This window comes from Salarias fasciatus, chromosome 14 (assembly GCF_902148845.1).
Source record: "Salarias fasciatus chromosome 14, fSalaFa1.1, whole genome shotgun sequence".
Classification (NCBI taxonomy): Eukaryota; Metazoa; Chordata; class Actinopteri; order Blenniiformes; family Blenniidae; genus Salarias; species Salarias fasciatus.
In genome coordinates this window covers 4,037,480-4,063,012 of record NC_043758.1, presented here as the reverse complement: position 1 = coordinate 4,063,012, position 25,533 = coordinate 4,037,480, and the positions used below count along the sequence as shown (strand labels likewise).

General features: G+C 45.5%; 2 protein-coding genes across 7 annotated transcripts in view; one reads left to right on the top strand and one right to left on the bottom strand.

The window, feature by feature from the left end:
* mark4b (MAP/microtubule affinity-regulating kinase 4b) overlaps positions 1 to 21,009 on the top strand; it is a 50,610-nt gene extending 29,601 nt beyond the window's left edge. Inside the window, exons 4-18 of one of the 6 annotated variants that reach the window (XM_030108246.1) lie at positions 531 to 579; positions 666 to 731; positions 1,878 to 1,948; positions 2,028 to 2,084; positions 2,190 to 2,426; positions 3,782 to 3,901; positions 3,990 to 4,089; positions 4,977 to 5,086; positions 5,240 to 5,435; positions 5,511 to 5,731; positions 6,702 to 6,805; positions 9,876 to 10,154; positions 11,394 to 11,476; positions 15,305 to 15,341; positions 17,142 to 21,009. In XM_030108246.1, coding sequence (XP_029964106.1) covers positions 531 to 579; positions 666 to 731; positions 1,878 to 1,948; positions 2,028 to 2,084; positions 2,190 to 2,426; positions 3,782 to 3,901; positions 3,990 to 4,089; positions 4,977 to 5,086; positions 5,240 to 5,435; positions 5,511 to 5,731; positions 6,702 to 6,805; positions 9,876 to 10,154; positions 11,394 to 11,476; positions 15,305 to 15,341; positions 17,142 to 17,475 — 2,064 coding nt within the window. In that variant the 3' untranslated portion in view covers positions 17,476 to 21,009. The other 5 variants (XM_030108249.1, XM_030108250.1, XM_030108247.1 and 2 more) reach the window with 5 other exon arrangements.
* An 89-nt stretch (positions 21,010 to 21,098) lies between these two features.
* On the bottom strand, positions 21,099 to 25,317 carry ckmb (creatine kinase, muscle b). The gene is made up of 9 exons (XM_030108287.1): positions 25,235 to 25,317; positions 23,720 to 23,832; positions 23,517 to 23,613; positions 22,936 to 23,090; positions 22,636 to 22,768; positions 22,389 to 22,560; positions 22,181 to 22,304; positions 21,723 to 21,912; positions 21,099 to 21,608 (listed from the first exon to the last, which is right to left on the bottom strand). The coding sequence occupies exons 2-9, from the start codon at positions 23,810 to 23,812 to the stop codon at positions 21,430 to 21,432; spliced, it is 1,143 nt and encodes a 380-aa protein (XP_029964147.1). The 5' UTR covers positions 23,813 to 23,832; positions 25,235 to 25,317; the 3' UTR covers positions 21,099 to 21,429.
* Positions 25,318 to 25,533: the final 216 nt, after the last annotated feature.

The window sequence follows — 25,533 nt, the reverse complement described above, 5'->3', positions numbered from 1 at the left end:
CCTGCCCTTTGCCTTTTTCCTTTTCGTCCTTGTTTTTTAACCTGTATTTTAGATTGTACCAGCTGTATTCTGTAAATCAGGAAGTCTCTCAATTCATATGCTTTGAAACCATACTTTAATACATACTTTTTGAGGTCATTAATGAAGCTGAATTGCTGGATGAATGGATGAATGGATGGATGAATGGATTCTACCGCTGCTGTGACTGTGGTGCTACATGTTACAGCTGCTCCATCAACTCCTCCAATCACATAAACTGCTGAAACATCTAAACTATCACAGCTTCACCGTCAGTTACTACAGTATTCCTGCTCTTTTTCCCTCAACAATGTTTTATTACTACTAACAATAATTCTAATATAATTATTCTGTCACACCAGTATATTTTACTTTAATTTACATATTTGTCTGATTGTTTTTTTCCTCATTTATAAATAGAAGTTGGATTCATTGTGGTTGAATTCAACTTCTCTAATTATCTTTTTCTTTATATTTATTTATTAATTCTGATGTTTTCCTCTCTTTTCCAGCTGTTTCGAGAGGTACGAATCATGAAGACTCTGAACCATCCCAACATCGGTGAGTGACTCTAGTGTGTGTGTGCGTGTGCGTGCATGTGTGTTCTATGCTGAACCTGTTTCTGTGTGTGCGTGTGTGTGTTCCAGTCCAGTTATTTGAGGTGATAGAGACGGAGAAGACCCTGTACCTGATCATGGAGTACGCCAGCGGAGGTGAGTGGCTGAGTGGCGTCTTCTTCCCTTTATTTTACGTTTTGTTTAGAATCCGTTTTCTCGTGACCCACATTCTCACACACGAGCCGAGTGTGTCTGAGTTCACGCGTCAGATTTTCCCCGAGTGACGAACGACGTGAGCTTTATGGCTCCTGCTAAACTTTTATTACTGTGGTAGAGATATTCCCACACACACACACACACACAAACCTTTACTGTGTGTCAGTCAGCACACACACACACACACACACACACACACACACACACACACACACACACACATTTATAACACTCTAGCAGTTTATGAAGCTGAGTCTGAGCAGAAGAAATGTCCTCAGTTTTTACTGTCCTCCTGCTTCTAAACTCGTGAATCTAAAAGACGTTTCGTTTCAAGCAGAAAAGCCCAAAACTCACGTCTGCTAGCAAACACTTGAAATTCGAACAGCTCAATTAAAGCCTCACAGGCGACTGCTGGTCGTTATGTCGATGTGCATGTGTGCAAAACGCTTATAAATAAATATTACATGTAGCAAAAGACAAAATGACAAGTAAGATTTTTAAATATGGAAGAAAAATGTGATTCACAACAAATGTTCAATACACTATTGATGGAATGCTGCAATCAACATGCATCATTTACGTTTACATTATGAATGACTGAACTTTCATGCTTTTCCATGCATTTTAAAGGAAAAGTGCTAAAAATCAAAAACTGTGTGATAGACTAACTGAAAATGCTTATTTAGTGAGGATCATTAATTATTCAGTTTCTGTTGGGAAGAGATGAATAATTAAAGCCTCTCTTATGCTCAATATGCACAATAAATCACTAATGTATTTCAGGGGAACAAATGACAGATCTTCAAAAGTCAAAGGAAAACGCAGTTAATGCATTTTGTGTAAAACACATGAAGAATGTTCATGAAACTTTGAAGTGGTGTTAAAATGTTTAAAAACGCTGTCTGCGCAAGGTTAGGTTTTATTCATTAAAACGGGACACATTGAGACAGAAAATCAAACTAATCCGAGCTTTTTTCAGCCGACCTGAGCACACAAACACTTCAGATCAAGGAGGGTTAGCTGGGAGACGTGCAGAACCGGTGACCGCTAACCCGGCTGTTCCGCTGCTCGCCGTCTGTGTTGCAGGCGAAGTGTTCGACTACCTCGTGGCTCACGGCAGAATGAAGGAGAAGGAGGCCAGAGCCAAGTTCAGACAGGTGGGAGTCCTGCTGCGCCTCCACCTGCTGCTGCATCGACCTCCACCTTCCTGACGCCGCTCTGTCTCTCTTCCCTCAGATTGTCTCGGCTGTGCACTACTGCCACCAGAAGAACATCGTCCACAGAGACCTGAAGGTCAGTTGATTTAAATAAACCCACCTTTTACTTCTGAGGCGAGCCAGTCACGTCCTCTCAGATCTTCTCTGATAATCCCTCTTCTCCTCGACTTGTTCCCTGCAGGCGGAGAACTTGTTGCTGGACGCCGACTCCAACATCAAGATCGCCGACTTCGGCTTCAGCAACGAGTTCACGGCGGGCAACAAGCTGGACACGTTCTGCGGCTCGCCGCCGTACGCCGCGCCCGAGCTCTTCCAGGGGAAGAAGTACGACGGGCCGGAGGTGGACATCTGGAGCCTGGGCGTCATCCTCTACACGCTGGTCAGCGGCTCGCTGCCCTTCGACGGCCAGAACCTGAAGGTGAAGACACTTCCTGCTCAGAGGAGGAAAAGACGCGAGCAAGCGAAGCTCACACAAGGTTCCGTCTCTCATCAGAGGACCCAAATGAAAACCAGGGCACTTTTTCTAATAGCATATTATTGGCTAATCATGGATTTGTCATTCTAGAGCAGGGCTCTGCAACCTTTATGACCAAAAAGAGCCATTGTTGTGATTTTCCACCAAGTCAAGTTGTCCTGGAGCCATAAAGCATATTAACCTTTAAAATGAGGCAAATCTCAAAACCATATATGAAGCTCAGGAAGCTTCATATATGGTTTTGATACACATAAAAAAAATATATCTTATGATGCATTTACGAAGTTAGGGTTCAGAGTAGTCAACATTTTAATAAATTGAACCTACAGTTGGCATGATTTTTAACAGTTTTGCTCCTATTTTCAAATATTTTTTGTTAATCATTTTGAAATTTTCACTGTTTCGGCCATTTTACCTCCTTTTAAGCAGTTTTGGCGCTTTTTTCCAATCATATTTATGTTCTTCTTTCAGAAATTCTAGACATTTCATTTCTTTTTTAAAATTCTATCACTCGTTCCCCCATTCCTTGTGGTTTTAGCTATTATTCCCAATTTTACTTGAACCTTTTATTGAATCCCTTGTGAACTGTGCGTGATGAATCATTTTGAATGGTACTGTGTGTGTAACTATATTAAATATAAGTTTAATGTTCAGTCGCGTTTTATGTTGTAAAAGCAGAGGGACTGGTGAGCCACATGTGGCTCCAGAGCCGCAGGTTGAACACCCCTGGTGCGATACGACGGCCTGCATGAATCAGCAGAACATTAAAGCCAACAACAAGCGCAGTTCTCCTCATTAATGTTCTTTCACATGAAAGCTGAACATCAGTCGACTTCTTAAAGTTAATGTCATGCGATGCTCACAGATAGCTCAGGGCACTGAACTGAACAGTGTAAACATGCAGAAGCAGAACTGAGAAGTGTCCACAGTCACCTGAGCGCCTCTAAAGACTTTATAAACAGGAAGGTTTGAATCCTGATTTCAGATGTAAAGACTGGAAACGTCCTGAAGTAAACCTGGAGCCTCATGAGATCAATAAATGGTATAGATTTTTTTTATGTTTGGACCTATGTAAGATTTTTAATCTCTGAATTGGACCATGAATCAGTGGAAGCTCTTTATTCTCAGCCGTTTTCTTGTAAAGACTTTATTTTGAACAGATTGAACGCCTCTTTAGGTGATCTGACCGAGACAATAAAAGCAATAAAAGCCATCCCCTTCGTGTTTCCACGGCGTGGCGTCCCTCTGCTTTAACTCTCCGGTGTGTGTGTGTGTGTGTGTGTGTGTGTTGCGTTCAGGAGCTGCGGGAGCGAGTTCTGCGGGGGAAATACCGCGTTCCCTTCTACATGTCCACGGACTGCGAGGGCATCCTTCGCCGCTTCCTGGTGCTCAACCCCACCAAGCGCTGCTCGCTGGAGGTCAGCGCCTGTCGCCACTTTTCACCATTAAAACTCCTCTCTTCAGCTGTTGTAACTCTGTTTTTGTCGTTCTTCTTTCTCTCTCCAGCAAATAATGAGGGACAAGTGGATCAACGTGGGCTACGACAGCGAGGAGCTGAAACCCTACATCGAGCCCGGAGAAGACTTTAACGACGCCAGCCGCATCGGTGAGAGTCTGCCTCGGGCTGTAATGATCCTGCCTCAGGATGAGAACGCTATTTTACGACTCAGCTCAGCCTCGTGTGAACAGTTTCAATGAGCTCCAGAGCTGCTGTCTCTCTCTGTCCTGCTGACATTCAGATATGTTACTATTTCACTAAACTCATTAAAACCAAGTGGTAATATCCTGTTTTTCACACTGTGAGTCAGAAAACGGTACGAATGCAGCCAGGAATGCTCTTCCTGTGGGAGTTCTTCCATAAAGATATCAACAATATTGTCTCCTTACAATTAAAAGAACTGCATAACTTCACGCGCACAGGCTCTTTGACCACGTCTGCTCAGCAACACCGAAATCTAAATCAGATGCAAGTAGAGCAGGAGCCCTGTTGAGAAAGAGAAGAGATTTACTTTCCCCTGCGACTGCTTACTTTTTATTTGTAGTAATTAGTAAATTCAGACTGCTACTTATAAAATAGGCCATTTCAATTAATCAGGCATTTCAGCACCATTGGTCACACATTAAGTGAGAGGTGTCTGATTAAGAAATCTATCGGAAGTCTATAGGATGTGACCTGTTAATGCTTTAAAATTCAACCTCTAGGGAAAAGTAAAATAACAGAGAGAGAGCAGACATAGACATGAAAACATGACGAACGATAGTGACGGTTATGTTTAAATGCAGTGTGTAGGGATTGTTGACAAGTCGTCTCCCTTCACCACGATCCTCACTCATTTAATAACAATCCTGCAGATTAACCAGCATCTCAGGAGAGAAACGAGACTGAAAAAGTGAGAAGAAACAAAAGAAAGAACCCTTAAACCTGAATCGATGTTTCACCTCCTCTGCACTGCTGCAGGCTGATTGTTCTGAGACGCTGGTTCTGTGTTCCAGATGTGATGGTGGGGATGGGATTCAACAGGGAGGAGATCCGAGACTCTCTGTCCAGTCAGAAGTACAACGAGATCACCGCCACGTACCTGCTGCTGGGCCGCAAGAGCGAGGTGCCGCCGCCGTCTGTCTTTGTCTCATGCTGTCATTGAAGTTTGTTTCAGTGGAAAAACTGCTTCATCAGTGAACTCTGCTTCCCGTTTATCCGGATGTCAAACCGCTCCGGTGACTTCACGCCCCGTCGTCGTGTTTTTGCCTCTTTCCAGACGGAGGCCAGCGAGTCCCGCTCCGCCAGCAGTCTGAGTCTGGCCCGGGTCCGACCGGGGGCCGTCTCCAACGGGACGAGCAAACACTCCACCTCCTCCTCCTCCTCGGGCGCGCCGTCCTCCTCCTCGTCCTCCGGCCACAAGCCGCAGCGCAGCGCCTCCACCTACCACCGCCAGCGGCGGCACTCCGACTTCTGTGAGGACCGGCAGACACACACTCCTCCTGCTGCCGGTGTGTTTTCAGTCTGACGGCTCCGTTCCCCTTTTCCAGGCGGCCCGGCCGTTCCGGGGACCACGCACCCCAAGCGGAGCCCCAGCGGCGTCGGCGAGGGGGTGGGGCTTAAAGAGGAGCGGCTGTCCATCCGCAAGACGAGCACCAATGCGGTGGGCTCCCGGAACATCCCCACGCCGTCCAGCCCCATGGTTAGCTCCGCCCACAACCCCAACAAGGCCGAGATACCGGACCGCCGCAAGGAGGCCAACTCCACCACGGTGAGTCGGGAGAGGTGCATTGTGGGAGCGCGGTCAGCTGTTTATCCGATCCGTACAGATGGCCGTCCGCCTAATCTCATTTCACCAGATTATATCAACTCCAGGCCAGATTATCAGAGACGACATGTAAACTGGAAACATCGGCGTCTTCAACTCGCCGGAGGAAATCGAACACTGAACATGCTTCAGTGCTGCAGGAACGACAAGACCGAGGTTTAATCGTGAGGAGGAGGAGGGCTGCTGGATACTGTGATGAGATAAAGACAGGAGTGAGATTAACCCGAGATTAACTCTTTAATGTTCAGCCCAGCGGCTTCCAGGAGCAGCTTAGAAACCTCTGTGTACAAACAGTTTAAAGATCGCGGCTGTTTTTCAAGCTCTTATTGTGTTTGATAGTAAATCATGTTAGACTGGTTTTAAATCTGCTTTCGCCAGGACAACCTGATGAACACATGAAAATGAATGAATTAGAAACTAGTGAGAAAGGGAACAGGTGTCCAGCTGCTGACTGTCAGTGGAGACAAACGTGAGCGCACGTTTCACCCCCGTGCTGAAGTTCCCACCGTGACAAAGAGCATTAACAGGATGTAGCAACATGACAGAATGCTGCCGTACCCGCTTCACCCTGCAGAACTCATGTTATAATGATCAAACATTTTCGCTGAAACGCCAAAATAAACAAACCTGGCAAGTGGTTTCAGTGAACTTCACTGTGAAAAGCTGAAACGTCCAGTCAAACTGAACAGATTCAAGACATTTGGAAGTGCAGACGATCATGTGATTGATATGTAAATTTGTTACGACATGCTCCAGAAAGGAGAAAAAAAAGAAAAGAAGAAGGAAGCACTGAATCAGCTGTCGTGTCTCGACTGTTCAATGTGGGTCAATATGTATTTTCAACCCATAAGCTACAGGAATGTTTGTGTGTTTCAGGTCATTTATGGGGTTATTTTCTATTTTTACTTTCTAGAATAACATCCCTGCTAGTGCCATGACTCGGAGGAACACGTACGTGTGCACGGACCGGTCCAGCTCGGACAGACAGTCGCTTCTGCAAAACGGCAAAGAGAACAGGTCAGCTGCGCTCCTGTGTGTGTGCGTGCGTGCGTGCGTGCGTGCAGTCTCTGGTCTGGTTTACATTGATCCCCATCAGAAGAAGTGTGGTGTGGAGTTCCTCAGGGTTCGTTATTGGTGCCCTTACTCTTCACTCCCTGCTCTCCTCCTTATTGTGGCGTGGTGGAGTAGTGGTTTGCACTCCTGCCTCCCATTAGAAAACACAGGGATCTTTCTGGGCCTGTGCTTTCCTGTGTGGAGTTTGCATGTTCTCCCTGTGATTTTTCTATTTTCTTTGGTCCCCAAAAATGTTTTAGTTTCTGTGACTGGTTGAATTGTTGTTTTTGTGGACGTGATCTTGACAAACACGTCACCTGTTTGTTCATTTTTAGCGGAGATAGCATTCAGAAAAATATCAATGTCGTCATGGATAAAAGGCAGAAAAAGATACAGTCTTTTACTGTGAGAGGAGATGTGCTGAGATGTTCCTGTCGGAGTGCAGAGGGCCGTTCCTCCGGTACAGCTTGTGCTCTTTCGCACTGAGCTTCGAGTGTTTGTTTCATACGGAGATTAGAGAGCTTAAAGTGAGTGTGTGTGTGTGTGTGTGTGTGTGTGTGTGTGTGTGTGTGTGTGTGTGTGTGTGTGTGTGTGTGTGTGTGTGTGTGTGTGTTTGTGTGCGCAGTGTGAACTGTCTGTTGTTATGACAGATGGTTTGTGTGCTCGACTCGACAGGCGCCGTCTCCCCTCCATCCTTCCCTGTCACACTCTGTTTCCCACTCGCCTGCCTTCTTCGGTCACTTTCTCAGTTTCTGACTAACATTCTGCTTTCTGTCAATCTGCCTCTTGAAATTATTCTATTATTATTATTATTACTACATTAGACATTATATAATCTCATCAATGTGATCATCGTCTTCCAAGAATGAGAAAAACTACTAAAAATGCACATAAGAATGAAAAGGATGTTAAAATCTACGGCATCGCAAAACAGGAGCATCAGATCAGAAGAAGAAGAACCAGGTTACCTGGTTAGAACCTCCTCTTTGTGTGGAGTTTGCATGTTCTACCTTTGCATAGGGGTTTTAATCCAGTTAGTGGTTCGGGCCCCTTCTTTTAAGTTCTTTAGGATTCTTAGGATTCTTTTCTTTAGGATTTAAGTAAAAAAAACAACCCTGTGAGGACAAATGAAAGTGAATAAGACGACTTTTCAGTTCTGCCCTAAATAACGTAACCTAATGGGCCCGAGCAGTGAGCCCTGTGGAACACCGTGGCTGCTGGTTCTGAACGCAGCAGTGTGAGGTTTTTGAAATGGCGGGATGTGGGGCAGAGAGGCAGCGGAGGTGAAGGGGAGCGAGCGGCAGCAGGGTGAAGTGGCGCCGTGCCACCCTCCTCCTGCCTCACAGGCCTTGTCAATGCGATGCCATGCTACAGTGGCTGATGGGGCAAACACGTGCACGCACGCACGCACACACGGGGAGTTGCACGTTGCCATCAAACATGAACGCTACAGCGGTGGAAGAACACAGGAGACACACACACACACACACACACTCACACTCACACTCACACACACACACAAGCAGGTAGGAAACAAACCAGTGATGCATTCGATGATCAGGATTGTACTTTCTAAAACCATCAAACCATGATTTGTCTGTCAGAGAAACTTCTGAATGACCTCTGAAGCAACATGACGTGTTGGACTGAAAGTGACACAAACATACCTGAAAACATCAGGATTAGCCCGGGCTTAGCTCCCATCCCCATGGAAGAGGAGCTCAGTTACCATTCCATGAAACTCCTGTTGACTGGAGCTTGAATAGCAGTTATCCCTCTCATGGAGGTTTATCTCAGCTGCTACGCTTCTGTCACATCATAAATGTATTTTTTTAATAGTTTTCCTCTCATTACCTGATGTGGCCTAACGTCCAGATTCTGGAGCGTCTTCATGACAAACATGAATAAAGCCACACAGGCCGGTCCCTTTATGACTAATTCAGTATGTTTTCACATTCGGAGCTGCAGCCTCCTTTTCTTCCTGTCCACTCCCCTCCCTCTCTCTCAAACCTCGCCACCCCTTCCTCCTTGCCCCCCCCCCGCGGTGGGCAGCCGGTTCACATTGACGTTAAATGATTTTGCTGTGCAGCGGCTGCGCTTCAGCTTAACCCGTCTAATGGCTCTGCCCCACTGGAAGCCTGTGTGGGTGTTATCTAGAGCGTTATGAAAAGCAGCCTCAGGCCACCAGCCATCCGCAGAGTCAGGGGCGGAGAGGTGTGTGTGTGTGTGTGTGTGTGTGAGAGAGAGAGTGAGTCTGTGTTTGTGTGTTGTAGGTAAAGTGTGAGGTGAAGAGACAAACAGTGGCTCAGAATATGATCACATCTTATTCTTCTTGATAATAGTGCTTTGAAATTCCTAAATAGTGACCTTCTGTCTCTCAAAACTGGATGATAAATCAGATCCGCCCAAGATAAATAAATAAAACCAGTATAAAATCCATGTAATCGAAATAAATGTGTTAACTGAGCTCACAGCAGAAATCTGCAGAGGTTTCGTGAGCATCTTCCTCCTCTAACATCCAGATTATGGAGCATCTCAGCAGCTCAGCTAATGTCACACGTCATTCAGACAACGTTCTAGGGAGAATATCACTATTAATGAATGCGGTCGGTTATTTACTAGGAGACGAGTTTCTTTTTATTTGCTTCCAAAAGTTATTTCATTTTTTTTTTTTCAATAATCTGAATAGTAACTGCAATCTCTGTCTCGTCTCCCCATCATGTTACCATAAAACCAGCGGGAGTACAAGCAGCAAATGATTGCTTATGTTTTTGTTTTTTTTTTATTTGGGGGGGGTTTGGATTTTATTCGCTTAGTATTTTCATTGGAGAAAAAAAAATGCTGGAGTTGAGTCATTCAACTTTTAATATGTTTTTTTTTTTCATTTTTAATAAAGGTGCAAAGTCTCCTCTGAGTCACTGAGAGACGGCAGACTCCAGAATTAAACAGATCGAGTGTTTTCATTCCGTTCTGTGTGATTTCTGCTCTGTGAAACGTCCTCATCTCCCTGGTCTCTCTCCTCCCTCTGCTCCAGCTCCTTGTCCCACCGCCTCCCCCCCGCCTCCCCCTCCACCCACAGCATCGCCGGCGCCTCGGGCGTCTCCTCGTCCTCCTCCACGCCCTCCTCCCGCCTCTCCCGGGGCTCCACGGTGAGGAGCACCTTCCACGGGGGGCAGATCAGGGACCGCAGGCCCCCGTCTCACGCCCCCCCGGCCTCCCCGACGCCGTCGCACGACGCCGGCCCGCTGCCCCACGCCCGCACCCGGGCCACCTCCAACCTGCTGAGCAAGCTCACCTCCAAGCTGACCAGGAGGTAAGGGGAGACGGGGGGAGCAGGGGGGGGGGGGGGGGGGGGGGGGAGGGGTGCTGGGAATACAGATAACAACGGTTCTGTTTTGATTTTTATGGAGAAACGGTTCCAGCGAGGCGGCGGCGGCTGACTGCCTTTACCGGCTCGCAGCGAGACAGAGCAGCAGAATTTGAACCAATGTGACGTTCGTTGGGCTAACAGTGCTGCCTCTCACCGTCTCCTCCTTAACCAGTACTAACCTTCCAGCCCTCCTCTAACGGCGGAGCTTCACAGGCTCCGGCAGGTCTCCTCCTCTCCAGCAGGCCCGGGTCCGACGCTGTCTCAGTCTGCAGGGAGAGAGCCACAGAAAGAAACACACTAAGACCAGGACATGGAAAGTCAAATAACTCAAATCGTTTAGTTCTGCTTTGCAGCGTTGATTTAGATTTTTATGTCTCATAATCACCGTTTCTGTATCCAGCTTTGTTTTGTACGATCAGGCTGAAACATCTGAGAGCAGTATGAGCCCTAAACGTGAATCATTAACTGACCTGAGCTGGACGCCACTAAATTATGTTTATAGGTGTAAAAAGTGCAATAAATGTTAACAGACTTACTGGTGTAAGCCTTGTGGTCACATGGAAGAAGTCAGCAGCAAAAAAAAAAAAAAACAAACATGTTGAAGCAGGTGAAAATTAGGAGCAAAAAAAAAAAAAAAAGAAAAATTCTGATATTTGGAATTAAAAAACCAATCCCAAAACACAAAAACATGATCGTCATAGACGAAAGTGTTTCTGATTAAAAGAAATCATTTCTTTGTGCGTCAGCTGTAGTTTAAAATCATGTAGTTCTTTTATGAAAGGGGGTTTATAGAATATCCAGGGAGCAGTGCCAGCGGCTGACCGGGTGTGTTTCTGGACGGACCAGCTGGACCCGGGTCTGCTGCTCAGCTGGACTCCTTGTCGGTCTTCTGACGGTTCTTCTCGGCTGCTTATTGTTGCTTTATCTGTCTGTTTGTTGGATTCTTTAACCTCTCTGGCTCTTTCTGTCCTTCCTCCTGAACTGTTTTACTCTCCTCCTCCCTCCTCTGCTTCTCTGTTGTTGTCTTCCCTCGTTCACCGGCTCTTCTCTCATCGAATGTCTCTCTGACTCTCTGATTATTTTGTTCTTCCTCCATTCCTCTCATGCTCTCTTCGCCTCCTTCTCTTCTTCCTCTCTCTCTCTCTCTCTCCCTCTCTCTCTCTCTCTCTCTCTCTCTCCTAGGGTCACTCTTGACCCCTCTAAACGTCAGAGCTCAAACAAGTCCATGTCGGGCTGCACCCTCCCACAGGGGACAAAAACAGTTAGTAAGTCTTCCTTTCCCATGTTTTCTGGCTGCTTCTGTCCGTCCGACTGTCTGCCTGCCTGCCGCCCCCCCTCCACCATGCCCGCCCTCGCCCCTCCCCTCCCATTCGCTGTCTGCTGCAGGTCCGAGTTTCATGACTCGATGAAGCTGCTCCACAGGAAGGAATTTATTCAGACGTTTCAAGTTCTGTGTCTCCGCATCCTGTTTCCTGCAGACGGTTCCAAACTGTTAAAGCATTCAGGTTTCTGGAGCTCATTCCGGACAGAGACAAACTACATGCTGCTACAAGGTTTTTTACCAGTTCAGTTTGTGTGAAGGCAGTGGTTCCCGAGCTGAAGAGCTAACAAAATAAAAGCCTGCTGACAGTGTGCATGTAATATATTATTGAAGATTTTAGACTTGATGTATTTTGTTTGTTTTAAAGGTTTAGAAACATGGTGAAGGTTAAGAATGATGTTTGTTTTTCAAGCTGCATTTCATAGAAATTTAACACTGGGAATTTGTGCACATCAATTTCAAGTTGAATTCAAGGCTCGTTTTCAAATAAATGAATGGAAAAGTGACGATAATCACTTAATTTATTAAGTGAGGCTATGTGCACCTGATCAGGGAGACGACAGTTAAAACTAGACAAGTGAATGCAGTCTGTAGCTTCTGTCTGTCTGCATAAACTGTTAAAGTAACTGGAAACCGTTACTGATGATCAACACTAGTTGTGAAAACTGACCTGGTAACAGGTGAAAATCACTTTACTTTGTTCTAGAAAAGCCAAGTAGAAAATTTAAAAGATAATTAGACTGTAAAAAAGCCTGAATAAGTGGATGAATGGATCAAAATTGTATTTTGCATCAGTCAGGAATCTGCAATAACGTCTGGAACTTCTGAAAATGTTGGATTAGCTATGAATGCTTGTTTTCGTCTGCAGCGGTGATTGGATTGATGGCGGTGCCTCCTGTTTGAGCAGCTCACACTTATGAACCAGATATTAAAGTGTCCTTAAAAGGCTTGTCAGATAAACGTAATCCTGCGGGAGTAATCTCCTGTTCTGTGACGGAACGCAGACGAAACCATCGGCTGCTGCGATGCTGCTCCCTCCCACCTCGGGTTCAACTCGGAGGCGTCTGGGCCTCCCAGAGACGAGCTCCAGAACTCCAGAACTCCCGTTCTCCCGTTCAGTTTGAGGGTTTCTTTCTGTGGAGCAGCTTTCATGTGACTTCCAGCCTGCTAGTGTTGGTGAAACTCTGACCAGCAGCTGCCTGCCCGGCTGTCTGTCTGTCTGTCTGTGTGTCTGCCTGAACGTCCGTCTGTCTGCCTCGGCTTCAGGCTGTAGCGCTGACTAGAGGCTGTAGAGCAGCGCCATCAGTCCTGCTTCCACATAGTGGAGCAAAATAAAACATAGAAAACTGGGTGAATGAAGCCTTTTAGCTTTTTACAGAGGTTTGATGATTTCTATGGAGGTCTGTTCTGTGACACGCATGTAGTGTGTGTGTGTGTGTGTGTGTGTGGGTGTGGGTGTGTTTACTGTGTCTGAACTGAGTCCTGTAATCAACACCATATGTTTGTTCCTGCTGTGAAGAAGTGAGGCGTCCTGCAGCAGAGCTGGAAGATCAGAGGTGGCAGACAGGAAAAGAGTGTGTGTCTGTGTGTGTCTGTGTGTGTGTGTGTGTGTGTTAGGGGGTTAGAAGATGAAGGCCAGTAATGAGGAGGAAGAAGAGGAGTCTCTTCCTTTGAGGAAGGTTAATCAATAGCTGTAAACCTCCATGTTTGAAGGTTTTTGGAGGATTCTGATCTTTTTCTCAGGTTTTAATTAGTCGGTGTCGTTGATGCATCATGAAAGATGCTTCTCTCTTCAGGTCTCTACAGACCTACAGGATAGGTGCATGACTTTATTTGTTGCAGTAATACAATTGAAACAATTTTTAGCCTGAAGAATTAAACTTGAGGAGGATGGAATCATGGAGCCTTTGGCCGTTTCTTCACTTGCTTTCCTTCCACGGATGTCGCTACTTGAGAAAAATGACTGAAAACTTTTCAGAAAACGACCAGCATCTGTTCAGAATGAAATCCTACAAGTCCTGGTTGGTGTTGAGGTTCGAGATGAGCCCGTTTCTTTGAGGCAGCAGCATTAGAAGCACGCGGCCCTTGGCAGGAGCAGCAGTTGCTAGTTAGAAACCTCTGGCCGTGCCGTCGTCTTGACGGCATCGGGCCGCTTTAAGTCGGGATTAGTGATGTAACCCGGATTAATCCCGCTCCGACTCGGGGATCTGAGCGCGGCGCTCGCCCTGAAGACGAGGCAGATTGTTCTGCTGCTGCTCACACGTTGGCCTCGCCCGGGGAGCAGTTTGCATGTTCTCCCTGAGTCCTCCCACAGTCTACACAACATTCGAGGGGAATCTGAAAAGACATTTGTACTTTGTGCTTCCAACGTGAACCAAGCCTGCAGATCCACCACCTCAAAACGTCTCATCAGGATCAGAAATGTTTTATTAAAACCTAGTCTGTGGTGCTTTTAATGCGAGGAGTTCCCTCCGTCCGCTGGACGGCTGTTCCTGAACTCGGAGGTGTTTCCTGCTGATTCCCTGAGAGGATTGTCTGAACTCTCACTGTTTTAAACCGGCGTGATGCGTTCAAGAGCAGCTCGCAGCGCAGGTATTCAGAGGGTTCTTCACCGCAGCACATTTTGAGTTTAAAGAGTTTTTAAAAGGGGATTTACAGCTTTTTACCAACATCTGAGCCTCCTGCAGCTTCTGAAACCAGGAGAGAGGACAGAGAAACAGCAGCAGCTCCCCCTGGTGGCTAGAGGAAGTATTTAATGTAAAGAATGTTTTCTCTTTTTTTTTATTCCAGGCTGATTATCAACAAATAGCTGAAAGCAGTGAAATGAGATGAAACAGGGGAAAAGGAAGAAAAATTGAAAAAAGGAAAAAAATAAAGCATAGAAACATTCTTCCTTATTTAAAATTGGTAATCAGACCGAGGCGAAGAAGCAACATATCTCAATTTCTAACTTTTTATGTACTATTTATGCATTGATTGTTAAAAATATAAATAAGAAGAAATTATAGCAACATGCCCAATGAAAAGTTTTCTGAAGTTATTTTATCATCTATTAAAGCTATAAATTTAAGAGTGTGAAAGTGATACCGTAACTCACAAATACATTCCTGTAATTCACGAGAGCTTTTCAGTCTATTTTCTGGAGTCTTTAATTCAATTAATTTATTCATTTCATTTCCCACATATTAACAATTTACAGTGTGTAATCTACTGAGTGCACCCAGTATTCTCTCTTTGAAATCATGGAGTTCAGATACTTTATTTTGCCAGAGAAATGTGTTTTGAACATAGATGTCCGTACATTTTATGCATTAAAAAGTAACTGGTATTATGAAGACATTTTGAAAAAAAGTAGTCTTACAGTGGAAGCTAGATGGACAAACGGTAAACAAATAAAGTGTGTATTTTTTTGATAGGGAACATTAGTTGTAATGGCGTCCGGGCCCCTCGGTCCCCCCGGTCCCCCCGGTCCCCCTCAGTTCTCTGGATCCCGGTCAGCCAGAGGCTGAAATGAGCTTTTCTCCCTCAGATCTGCACATCTGTGCGTCTCTCATCTCTGTGTGCATCCTGACCTCCGCCTCTCGTGTCCCGTGGGTTGACCTCCACATCTCGGTGTCTCACATGACCCACCGGTGACTCGGTTGACTGTCCTGTGTTGTGATTGGTGGATATTAGGGTGGGGGAGCGAATGAAGCAGGGCAGGATGAAGGAGGGTGGAAACAGGCCGATTGATTCCTAACAAATGCCTTTGTCTTCTTCTTGAGGGTCACAGACGAACCTGAGAGAATCAGCAGATCTCCGGTCACAAGGTGAGAAAACTGTTTTCATTTCTTCTTCTCTGACGGCCGCAAATGATGAGTCTGTCTCCTGGAGCTGACTGAAGAAGAGGATGTGCAAAAGCATTCAGGGCTGTGCAGCAAAACAGTGTGACGGCGGGTTCATTGAATTAGTTCTGTAAGATAGACTCTTCAGGAGCATCTCAGGTTATTTAAATGAAGCTTCCCTCAAACTGTATTCATCTAAATCATGGATTCGTCTGTAGTTTTGATTCTTTGCTGCATGAGCAAAAGAATGTAAGCACACAAAAAAATTACAAAATTATTTTAAAAAATAAATGAATGCTAAACAGTTAAAAAGGTCACAGGTGAAATTTATCTAAAAATGTGAATTGTATAGAAATACTGAAATGTATAATTTCCATAAATATAACTGAAAAACAATTGAGTCAAAGAATTAAGTCGTAAAATTAGAATGATAAAAACAATAAATAAAAAAATGCAAAATTTAGAAATACCAATAAATCCAAAAAATACTTACTCACCTGCAGAAAATGTAAATTGTATTAGAATTTTGAGTATTTTTTTATTTTGTTCTGTCAAAATTTAAATGATTAAAAAGAAAATATCAACACAAAATTAACTTGAAATAGTTTTAAATAGATGAAATTCAACATGTACAAAAAAATACAGATGAAAGCAGAATCACAAAGTCAGAAAGACTGAAATGATTTGTAATAATAGAACTAAGTAGATGATAATAATAAAAAATTAGCTATATAAATTTAAAAAAATATAAAATATAACAATCAACAATCAGAATGTAGATGAAAGCTGTGATGCAATGAAAATAATTCAGAATTAAAATAATACAGTCTTTGTAATTGAAAATTACTACAAACTAAAGCGAAATGAAGACCGATCATTTCAAAATATGAATTTTATTGATATATAAAAGATGACATATTTCAAAAAATAACTGGAAATTACTGTATAATAATAAATTTTATATGAAATAACTATGACTTGAAATTAGAAAATCCATAGTTTTTCATTTATTTATGTCCTTTTCTTTAAATCTGACTCTGAAGTTATTCTGTGTTTATCTGGGTTCAAATGTGTTTTGCTCCCACCGAGTCAGCCTTTGTAATTTATTGTCATTGATTCTGATAATGTGGCTCACATGGGGAGTTGAATTGATTAGCAGCAGCAGTGGGCCCACAGCAGACCCCTGAGGGACGCCGGGACTGATGGGGCTGTGCTGTGGTCCATCACGCTGATGTTATTCCAGAGATTTCCACTGTGTTTCTAAAAGTGTGGTGTATTTCCTCTCAGCCTCGGCTGCTCCAGCTCAGGCTGTGGTTAAATCCAGCAGGTAACGGCAGGCTAACGTTAGCGAGCGCCGTGGTGACGGTGCCGTGTGTGCTAGCTGGTCCCTGAACGTAGAGGTCAAGAGTGTCGAGAGTTCCGTCCTCCCTCAGCAGCTCAGTGTCGCTGTCTGTGTTAGAAATCATGTTTTGAGCATTTGTAGTAGAAGATGTAACTTTCAGCTGTGAAATTCCATTGAGAGAGCAAATTGATGACATCTACCTACACACTCACACACACACACACGCACACACATAAATGTATACATTGTGGATCTCATAATAAGATATTGTTAGTGTTTTTTTGTGTGTGTGTTTGTAAATTGCAGTATTGTGTGATACTGATTGTGTCTTTCTGCTCCCCCCTCCCCTCCCCTCTGAACCACCTCATGCATTCACACTCATGTGTTCACCACGTCATCCTCCTCCATCGCCCCGTCCCCCTCTGCCCCCGTCCTCCCTGCAGTCGCCATCTACCTGGGCATCAGAAAGCGTCCGAGCCCCGGACCCCCCGATGCGGCTGGGATGTGAGGGTGCGCAGCCCCCGCGACCCGGCCGAGGTGGTGCTGGCGCTGCGCGAGGCGGCGCAGGGCTGCGGCTGCCAGGTGCACCTGGCGGGGCCCTTCCTGCTGTCCTGCACGCACGGCGCCGCCGGCGCCCGCGTGGCCTTCGAGGCCGAGGTGTGCCAGCTGCCCGGCGGGCTGGGCCAGAGCAGCGGCGTGCGCTTCAAGCGCCTGTGGGGGGCGCCGCTGGCCTTCAGAGACATCGCCACCAAAGTGTCCAAAGAGCTGGAGCTCTGAGGGCGGGCGGGGGCGGGGCGGAGCGAGCCGCGCCCCGCCCCCGACACGGACCCTCTCCTCCTCGTGCCGCCGCTCACGGCCAGACAAACGGGTGCACGGCTGACGGTGACCTTTGACCTTGGAGCTGCCGGTGACCTGTGACCTCTGCTTAATTCACGCCTCCACCTCCACTTCCACCTCACTCAGACTTCAGTTTGTCCCGGCGGTGCGGCGGTTGCCGGCGTTCCCGTCGTGTCACGTTCGTCCTCATTCCTCTTTTTGAAGAGCTGCTATTTAAAGAAAGGTTTTTAATTGTTTCTTTTATTTTGCGATGAAATGTACTTTTTTTTTTTTTTTTTTTCTTTCACCCTTTCGGAAACGGGGCGGACTCTCGACAGCGGTCGTCACATATTTACGAAGCGAGGGCGGCGTGACCTCCGACCTCCAGGGAGACATGCAGAAATGCAGACGCGTGACAGAAAAGCTGCGGTTTTTGTTCTCTTTTTGAAAACATCTGGGTTAAAAAAACAATCCCTCCCCTCCTGATTCGATCTAATGGATTTTTTTCTTCTTCTTCTCACAGTCGATAGGTTTCTCCACCAATCAGGAGGCTTCAGCTCAGCCTGAACCCGCCTCCTCTTTGTCTCGGTGCCACTTCAGCAGGTTTCGTTTATTTCTCTTTAAAAGACAAAGCGATGAAGATCAGTCGTTATGAAGCCACTGTGTCGTCTGGCAAATACACACTTTAATCCACTAAAACTGAAGTGAATGTCCTCTGCACATGTCACACACATTTTGGTCTGGAATCTATTTTCACTGGTTTGATAAAACTTGATCACAAAACGTCGCAAATATTCAATTTAAAAAAGTTGGAAACTTAAACTACATTTTTCAAAATTAAGTGTTTTGTAATGAATTTCTTTTTCCTTTGAGGTTTTTTTTTTTTTTGGAATAATTTCCTATTTTCAGGAAAGAAGTGAACATAAACTCTCAGTCCTGAACTTTCAATTTGTGTTTGGAGGAAATTTGTCTGGAAAAGCTTTGCTCTGAAATTCCAGAGAATTCAATTTACAGCTGCATCTCAAAATATTAGAATACAAATGAAATTTAAAAGATTGTCATGATTTAAGTTTACTTATTACACAAAAACTTGAACATTTTGAGACTTGTTTGTTTTATTAATAATTTTAGCTGATTCTTCACCGAAATCAAAAATTGTTTCAACATGTGAGAGATTTTCTTTCGATGAGGAGTTCCTTTATTCTAAACACAGGATGTTATTATCACATACGAGATATTAGAAAATATAAAAAGATAGAAACTTTTAAGTTTAAAGGTTCATTTAAGCGACAATTAAGAAAAACGTGAACTTTTTTATGACATTCTAATTTTTTGTGATGAGTTGTTAAATTGTGTCTTTAATGATCATAAAATAACCAGACTCAAAATGTGCCTAAAGTTCAAAAACAAACCAAGCAAACAATTGTCTGTCTTTGTGTTCATTCAGATTTTTCTTCTTTTTTTATGATTTAAGCTGCTGTGGCTTAAAAACCTTATTAAAAACTGTGACTTTTTTTAAAAAGTTTTTTTATTTCTAAATTGTTTTTACAAAACAAAAAAATTCATTACAAAAAATGAACTAAGGTCAAAAAAGTTAAAAGCATTTTTTTTCATTTTTGTTTGATTAAATTGTTAAAGTAGCAACAGGAAATAAGTTTGTTTTTTAATTGTTATGAACAGGAATGACATTCAGACATGTTTTTTTTTATATTTAGACCATTTTTTAAAATTTCCTTTTCTGGCACATTGTGCCCCATCTGAGAGAACAGCTGCATATTTTAGACTTTTTTTCTGCAACTTGTCACATTTTTCCAGAGAAGATTTAAAAAAAAAAAAAAAAAGAATCAGTGTTTCCATTTGAAGGCACGTTTCCAGTGGAGTTATTTGACTTTTCCTCCATGAACATTTCCACCTGGCACGGTTACTGTAGCTCAGACTCCTCAGCGAAGTGCAATACAGCAACTCCAAGAGACAAAACTTGAATATGTGGTGATTTATGACTAACAGGGCTCTTTGTGCTTTTTCATTTCTAGTTTTTGATATTGAGCACTTTCCCGTTGCTTTGCAGCCAGTTTCTGTCCTGGCAGGAGGGTTTTTTGATAGTTTTTCTCACGTCATTTTTTTTTTTTTTTTTTAATGTTTTTTTTGCTAATTTTTTTTGCCCTTTCAGAGTAATTAGACAGCCTCTTTTGCTTCTGTTACATCATTGGTTCTCAAAGTGTGGCCCGGGTGCCGCAGCAGGTCGAAGCGACGCCTCATCTGTGGTCTGCACGACACATGAAACCTTCACACACTTCATCCACAGCCCTGCAGCCAGTTCGGAAAGTAGCTTTCATAGATTCTTACAGTAAAAAAAGTAATTGAACCGGATATAGCTTGTAATTACTGTTTGAATCGAAAGTTGAATTACTATATTTAAATATTTACAGGCCACGGCTCCACAATTTGGCACTCGATGTATGATTTTTTTTCCTCCCCTATAAAAATCATAAAAAGATTTTCTCTTGAAACATGCACTTTTATTAAGCTTTAGTGCAAATTATATTTTTTATTCACGGCCTCCATGAAAAACTAAAAATGTCAAAAAACCTTCAGTTCAGCCACAAATGAGTCGGGGTCATCCTGCCGCACTCTGAGAACCGCTGAATTACCCGATTCCACGCAGGAAAATGACTTTTTGTAGTAGAAACCAGCAGAGAAGACTTCATGTTCACAGGTAGATGTGATGCTTGTGTCGCCATGCGAGTCGTTTTTGGTTCAAATGAAATTTTTTTTCTGTTAAAAGTACCAAATTTCAGCTGAACTCCAGTCTTACGATGTCAATATAAATTTTTTTTTTCCAGTATTACATTTGCTTTCATGTTTTTTACCTCTGCGGCTTTTAATTTGCACACTGTAGACGTTGCCCGCCCCTTCCTGTCTGTCGTCCAATCAGGCCGCAGCACTGCTGAGAGGTGCATGACTGTTGACCAATCAGATCCAAGCGCTGCTGCGAGCGGTTTATGACTGTTAGCCAATCAGACCCCAGTGGTTGGAATGTGACCTTCAGTGACCTTTGTGAAATCAGATTTTTTTCTTTTCTTTCATCAGCTGCTTGTTGCAAAAAGAAAACTAGTTAAATTAAACGGAGTCCGACACGAGCTGCGCCAGCGCCTCCAGACGGGCTGCTGTCGTTTGTCTCTGCTGGCGGATCACCGAAGCGCCGACACGGGGAAACGACCTCCAGGACGGAGACGCCTGGCGGCAGCTTGTCTGACGTCCACCGCTGTCTGATAATGTGAAGCTGTGATTGGTTAGGGCTCGTCCGGCCCTCTGTTTTCCAGGTCGTGCTCTAGAAGCGGTTCGTAGGCCGTGCTTTAAGGCTACACTTCTGTTGTATAGCGTGTTCCAAGCCGTCGCCGTGATCAGTAAACACTTAACTTATGGGCTGAAACTACCGAGATGGTCGACCTGCAATCCTGCATGTCTCCTAGAAAATAAAGTGTGACACACAAATAAAGACTTTGAACCTCTGTCTTATTCCAGGTCCTGTTTTGTTCACTGGCACCGTGAAGTCACCACAAAGTAAAACACAAGGCACAGAGTTTGATTGTTACATGGGGCACTGTTTAATAGTCCAGATATATTTTACAACCAAAATTCTTTTTGTTTTTTTTTCCTAAATTTTGGTGCACATGCACAGCCACGACCAGACCATGCATGGGTTGATCCCAGGATGTTACCGAGAAGACGTTTGGAGTTACAGAGCGTTGGAAAGCAACAGAAGTCAGTAAGAAAGAAAAGTGGAGTGTCTCTTGACGGAAAGAGGTGAGCGGAAAGTAGCCAGTAAAATACCTTTACATCCAGGCTACCTGTTCATTTTTTTATAAAATAAAAAAAAATAAACAAACACAGACAGTCTCCGGTCCGTCCACTTTACTTCTGGGCGGGGATCATGCCGTCGATGGACTCGCCCTTCTCCAGCTTCTTCTCCATCTCCACCATCAGCTTGACTCCGTCAACCACCAGCTGCACCTGGTACACCTCGGAGGAGCCCAGACGGTCGGCGTTGGAGATGTCGAACACGCCGCCCACGGAGGCAGTGTCCACACCGCCTGCAGGGAGAGGGGTCAGAGGTCAGGTCAGAGGGCGGCCATTTCTACCTGAGGGCAGCAGCTGTCCGCTCTGCGGCCTCAAACCCCGCCGGTTCCCCCCCGCCTCCTCGGTACCTGTGCCGCGCTTCTGCAGACGCAGCCTGGTCAGGATCTCCTCGAACTTGGCGTGCGTGCTGAGCTTGGGCAGCTTGACGTGCACGCCGCCGCGCAGGCCGGTGCCCAGGTTGGAGGGGCAGGTCAGGATGTAGCCCAGGTGCTCGTTCCACATGAAGCCGTGGTTGTGCTTCTTGAAGATCTCCTCAATCTGGCGGGAGGAGGCAGACGGACGGTTAGCTGCTTTGTTGATGCAACTCCTGTCTCTGATTGATCGGCTATCTTAGAAGTACAAAAATCTGCTTGACAACAAAAAAGGTCATTTTCTATAACAGCAAAAGCCAATCAGAGAATTTTCAAAGTAAAATGAGTGAAAAATTAGGTCAAGTTCGTTTTATAAAGTGTGCTGATAGTGGTTTAGCCTGATGCCCAGTCTTTAAAGACTCGTCACTCGGACGCTGTGCGCATCTCCGGTTTACCTTCTGCAGGCCGGTGCAGAAGCGCTTGAAGACCTCCTTCATGTTGCCCCCCTTCTGCATGGAGATGACGCGCAGGTGATCCTCCTCGTTCACCCACACCAGGAAGGTCTTGTTGTCGTTGTGCCTGCAGAAGCAGAAAGATCCACGTCAGCCGTGTGTGACGACACCGCGGCCGAACCGCAGGACTCTGAGCGGCTGGTCGTCTCACCAGATGCCTCTGGCGTCGGGCCAGTCACGGGCCATGCCGGCGCAGGTCAGCAGGGGGGAGACGGGCTTGTCGAACAGGAAGTGATCGGCGATCAGCTGCTCCTGCTCAGCGTCGGTCATGCCGTCCAGGGGGTAGTACTTTCCCTTGAACTCGCCGTCCAGGCTGGACAGGGCTGAGGGTCAGAGTGCACGGAGTCAGACTCGCATTCCGCCGATAACCACGACACACCCTTCAGCTCGCCGCTCACCCTCAATGGAGAGCTTCTCAATGGCTCTGCGCTCGCCACGGCTGTTGTGGGGGGGCAGGGTGAATCCCTTGATGCTGCGGCCGGTACGGACGCGGCTGGACAGCACGTAGTTGGGGTCCAGGTCGTCACCACCCTGACGGAGAACAAGAACGGAGGCAACGCGACACATTGATAGTCTGCTGATGCAGAAATGAATCAAAATCTCCTCACTTGAACCAAGCAGGCAGCCTCAGAGTTATACTGAGGCTGTGGTAACAATAACCCTCATCCTGTCCCATTTCATCGTCTGAATCTCTTCACCTTCAGGTTCTCGAAGTTCAGGTCGGTCTTGTGCTTGTCGGTGGGCTTGTATCCACCGTGACGGTCGGAGATGATGGGGTCCAGCAGCTCCTTGAAGGCCTCGTAGGACTCCTCGTCACCAGCCACGCAGCCGACGGTCATGATGAAGGGGTGACCTGCGGGGCGGAAAGGTCAGCTCTGGGTGGCCTTTTCAACACGGCGATGAGTGATGGCAGGGGAGCATATTTCCTTATCTTTCACATATTGAACATGGACGAAGGATCAAACAATGCGTCAATACTGATTCCCTCGTTAGTTTTAGTTTAAACTTGTAGCAATTAGTGGAAGATGCTCTATGATATTCATGTTTGTGCTTCTTGAAAGAAACAGATTTATGAAATAATGAGAACTCCCAACATGTAAACAGCTCCTAAAGTGGAAACCACTGCTTGTTTTAGAGGATGAATTTTGTATTTTTCATGTGTAGAGAAGGTCTCGTGGCTCCCTGGCTCTAGTTCAGATTTTCTTCTTCTTGATCCATGTCCCTCAAACAGTGTGCATGCCGGAGTGTGTTTCTGCGCCGACGACTCTCTCCTTCTCACCGGGGTTGTCAACACCAGTCTGGATGACATCGTCCACGGTGAAGCCGCTGGGAGTGGACTTTCCTCTCAGCTTGCCGTAGATGTCCTTGGTCAGCACCTGAGGAAAGCGGCAGCAGACGGAGTGAGTCAGCGACCGTCCGCGGGCGTCGTCCGGGGTTGTCATTCGGTGGGCGGCGGTGTGTTTGACTGTCGAAGCGCCGTACCTTGGCCATGTGGTTGTTGTGCTGGGACAGATCAGGGTACTCATCGTCCAGGCTGAACTTCATCTTGTAGTCGTTGTGGCAGTTCTTCGCCATGGCTGCGGTTCTTACTCCAACTAAGAGCAGATAAGAAAAGGTAGAGAGGATGTTTTTAAAAAAAAACAACAAAAATTGCATTTGAGATATTTTTAAAATATTAAAAGTCAGAAAGAATTTATGTGCTGGGCTAAACAGTTTATTATTATCATAATTTTTGATTATTCCCACTTCATGTCCAATCAAGATGATACCACATTTCTTATCTGGCGTTTCTCCAACTTTCTCAAGCGCACGGTCAATCACTGTCCTGGAATAAAGGAGAAACCTTCTCATTCTGTCTGAATCACTTTTCTCCTTCTTCCTGCCAGCCGAGCCGTCCGCCTCCCTCTGACCACCTGTCCTCCCCGGCGCTGAGGGGTATTAATAGGATGGCTGTGCCCCCCCCTGTCGCCATGCAGCCCTCCCACCTGCTGCACCTGCTGCAGCTGCTGTGGGGGGGTTACAGCATATTGTAATGAATGACTGTCTGTCCAGCTCCATGCCTGAGACACTGCCTGATGCAGCAGGCTGCAGCTCAGCTTTTGCATGAAGAACAATTACATTTTTTAGTTTAGATGCTTTGAAACTCCAAAACAACATGCTGGAAAATGCATTTAAAAATCGCACCTTTAATTATTATTATTATTATTATTATTATTATTATTATTATTATTATTATTATTATCATGAACTGAGAGTACACCACAAACTTTCACATTTAATTAAAAAACAGTTGTACAGTATAATTCTTCTGCCACCTCCGTGTTGCATAAGTTTTGAGACTCACAAATTTGTGATCGATTACTTCGATTGCATATTTCAAAATGCCAGTATCAAACTGTCAAAGCTGCAGCTGCAGAATCAGTCTGATTATCAGATTCGCCTTTCAGTACATGGTCGACTGCTGATTATCGGCCTCCGTCTCTCTCCTTCGGGCCGAGGTGAAGTCAGTTGGTTGAGGTGCGGCAGAGTGATGACCCCTGCTCCACTGAAAGGTCAAAGTTCGCATGCCTCACGGATGGCTCCACAAGTTCCATTCCTAAATCAAGCCGTCCTGAACTATTCAGAGACACACCTCGGCCCGTCCTGCTGGCGTCAGCGCCGGCTGATAGATGGTCACAGGTGATGAGTGACCCGACACCGCCGCCCGCTCAGCAGGCCGGCGCCGCCGGCGTCCAGCAACTCAGTCTTTCATGCAACAGTGTGCCCCAACAGCAGAGCCATCAAACTATATTCTAGTTGTCTCCATGTCAGAAAAAAAAAATCACACATGCAAAACCTCAGGAATCCGAGATAAGAAAACTTTTGGTTGCCTTCATAGTGTAAATTTGTTTCGACAAGTTTTGGTGCGGGAGAATTTTTTTGTCCATATAACAATATTTCCCTCAGGAATTCCAGAAGGGCAAAATTTAAAAGCGGCATGTTGCTCGTCTCTATTACCTGCTTAGGAGAAAAGAAAGAGGTAACAGATCCCGGGATCAGATCCTGTCCACCAAGTGTAGGGGTTGCCCAGCTCTTCCAGGTGATGGACTTAAGCCTTTATACCCAGACGTGTCTCGCCATTGGCCGGCTGGTCCAGGGCTCCCCTCCTCTGATTGGTCAGTGGGGGGCTTCTGTGCCCTCCTCAGTTTCTAAAAGGAAAGAACCAACTCTGCACTGCACTGGAGAAGGGAGACGGGGCAACAGCTGCTGTCCAACCACTCCAACCTTTCACCTTCTGTCGCCTGCTCGGAGCTGCA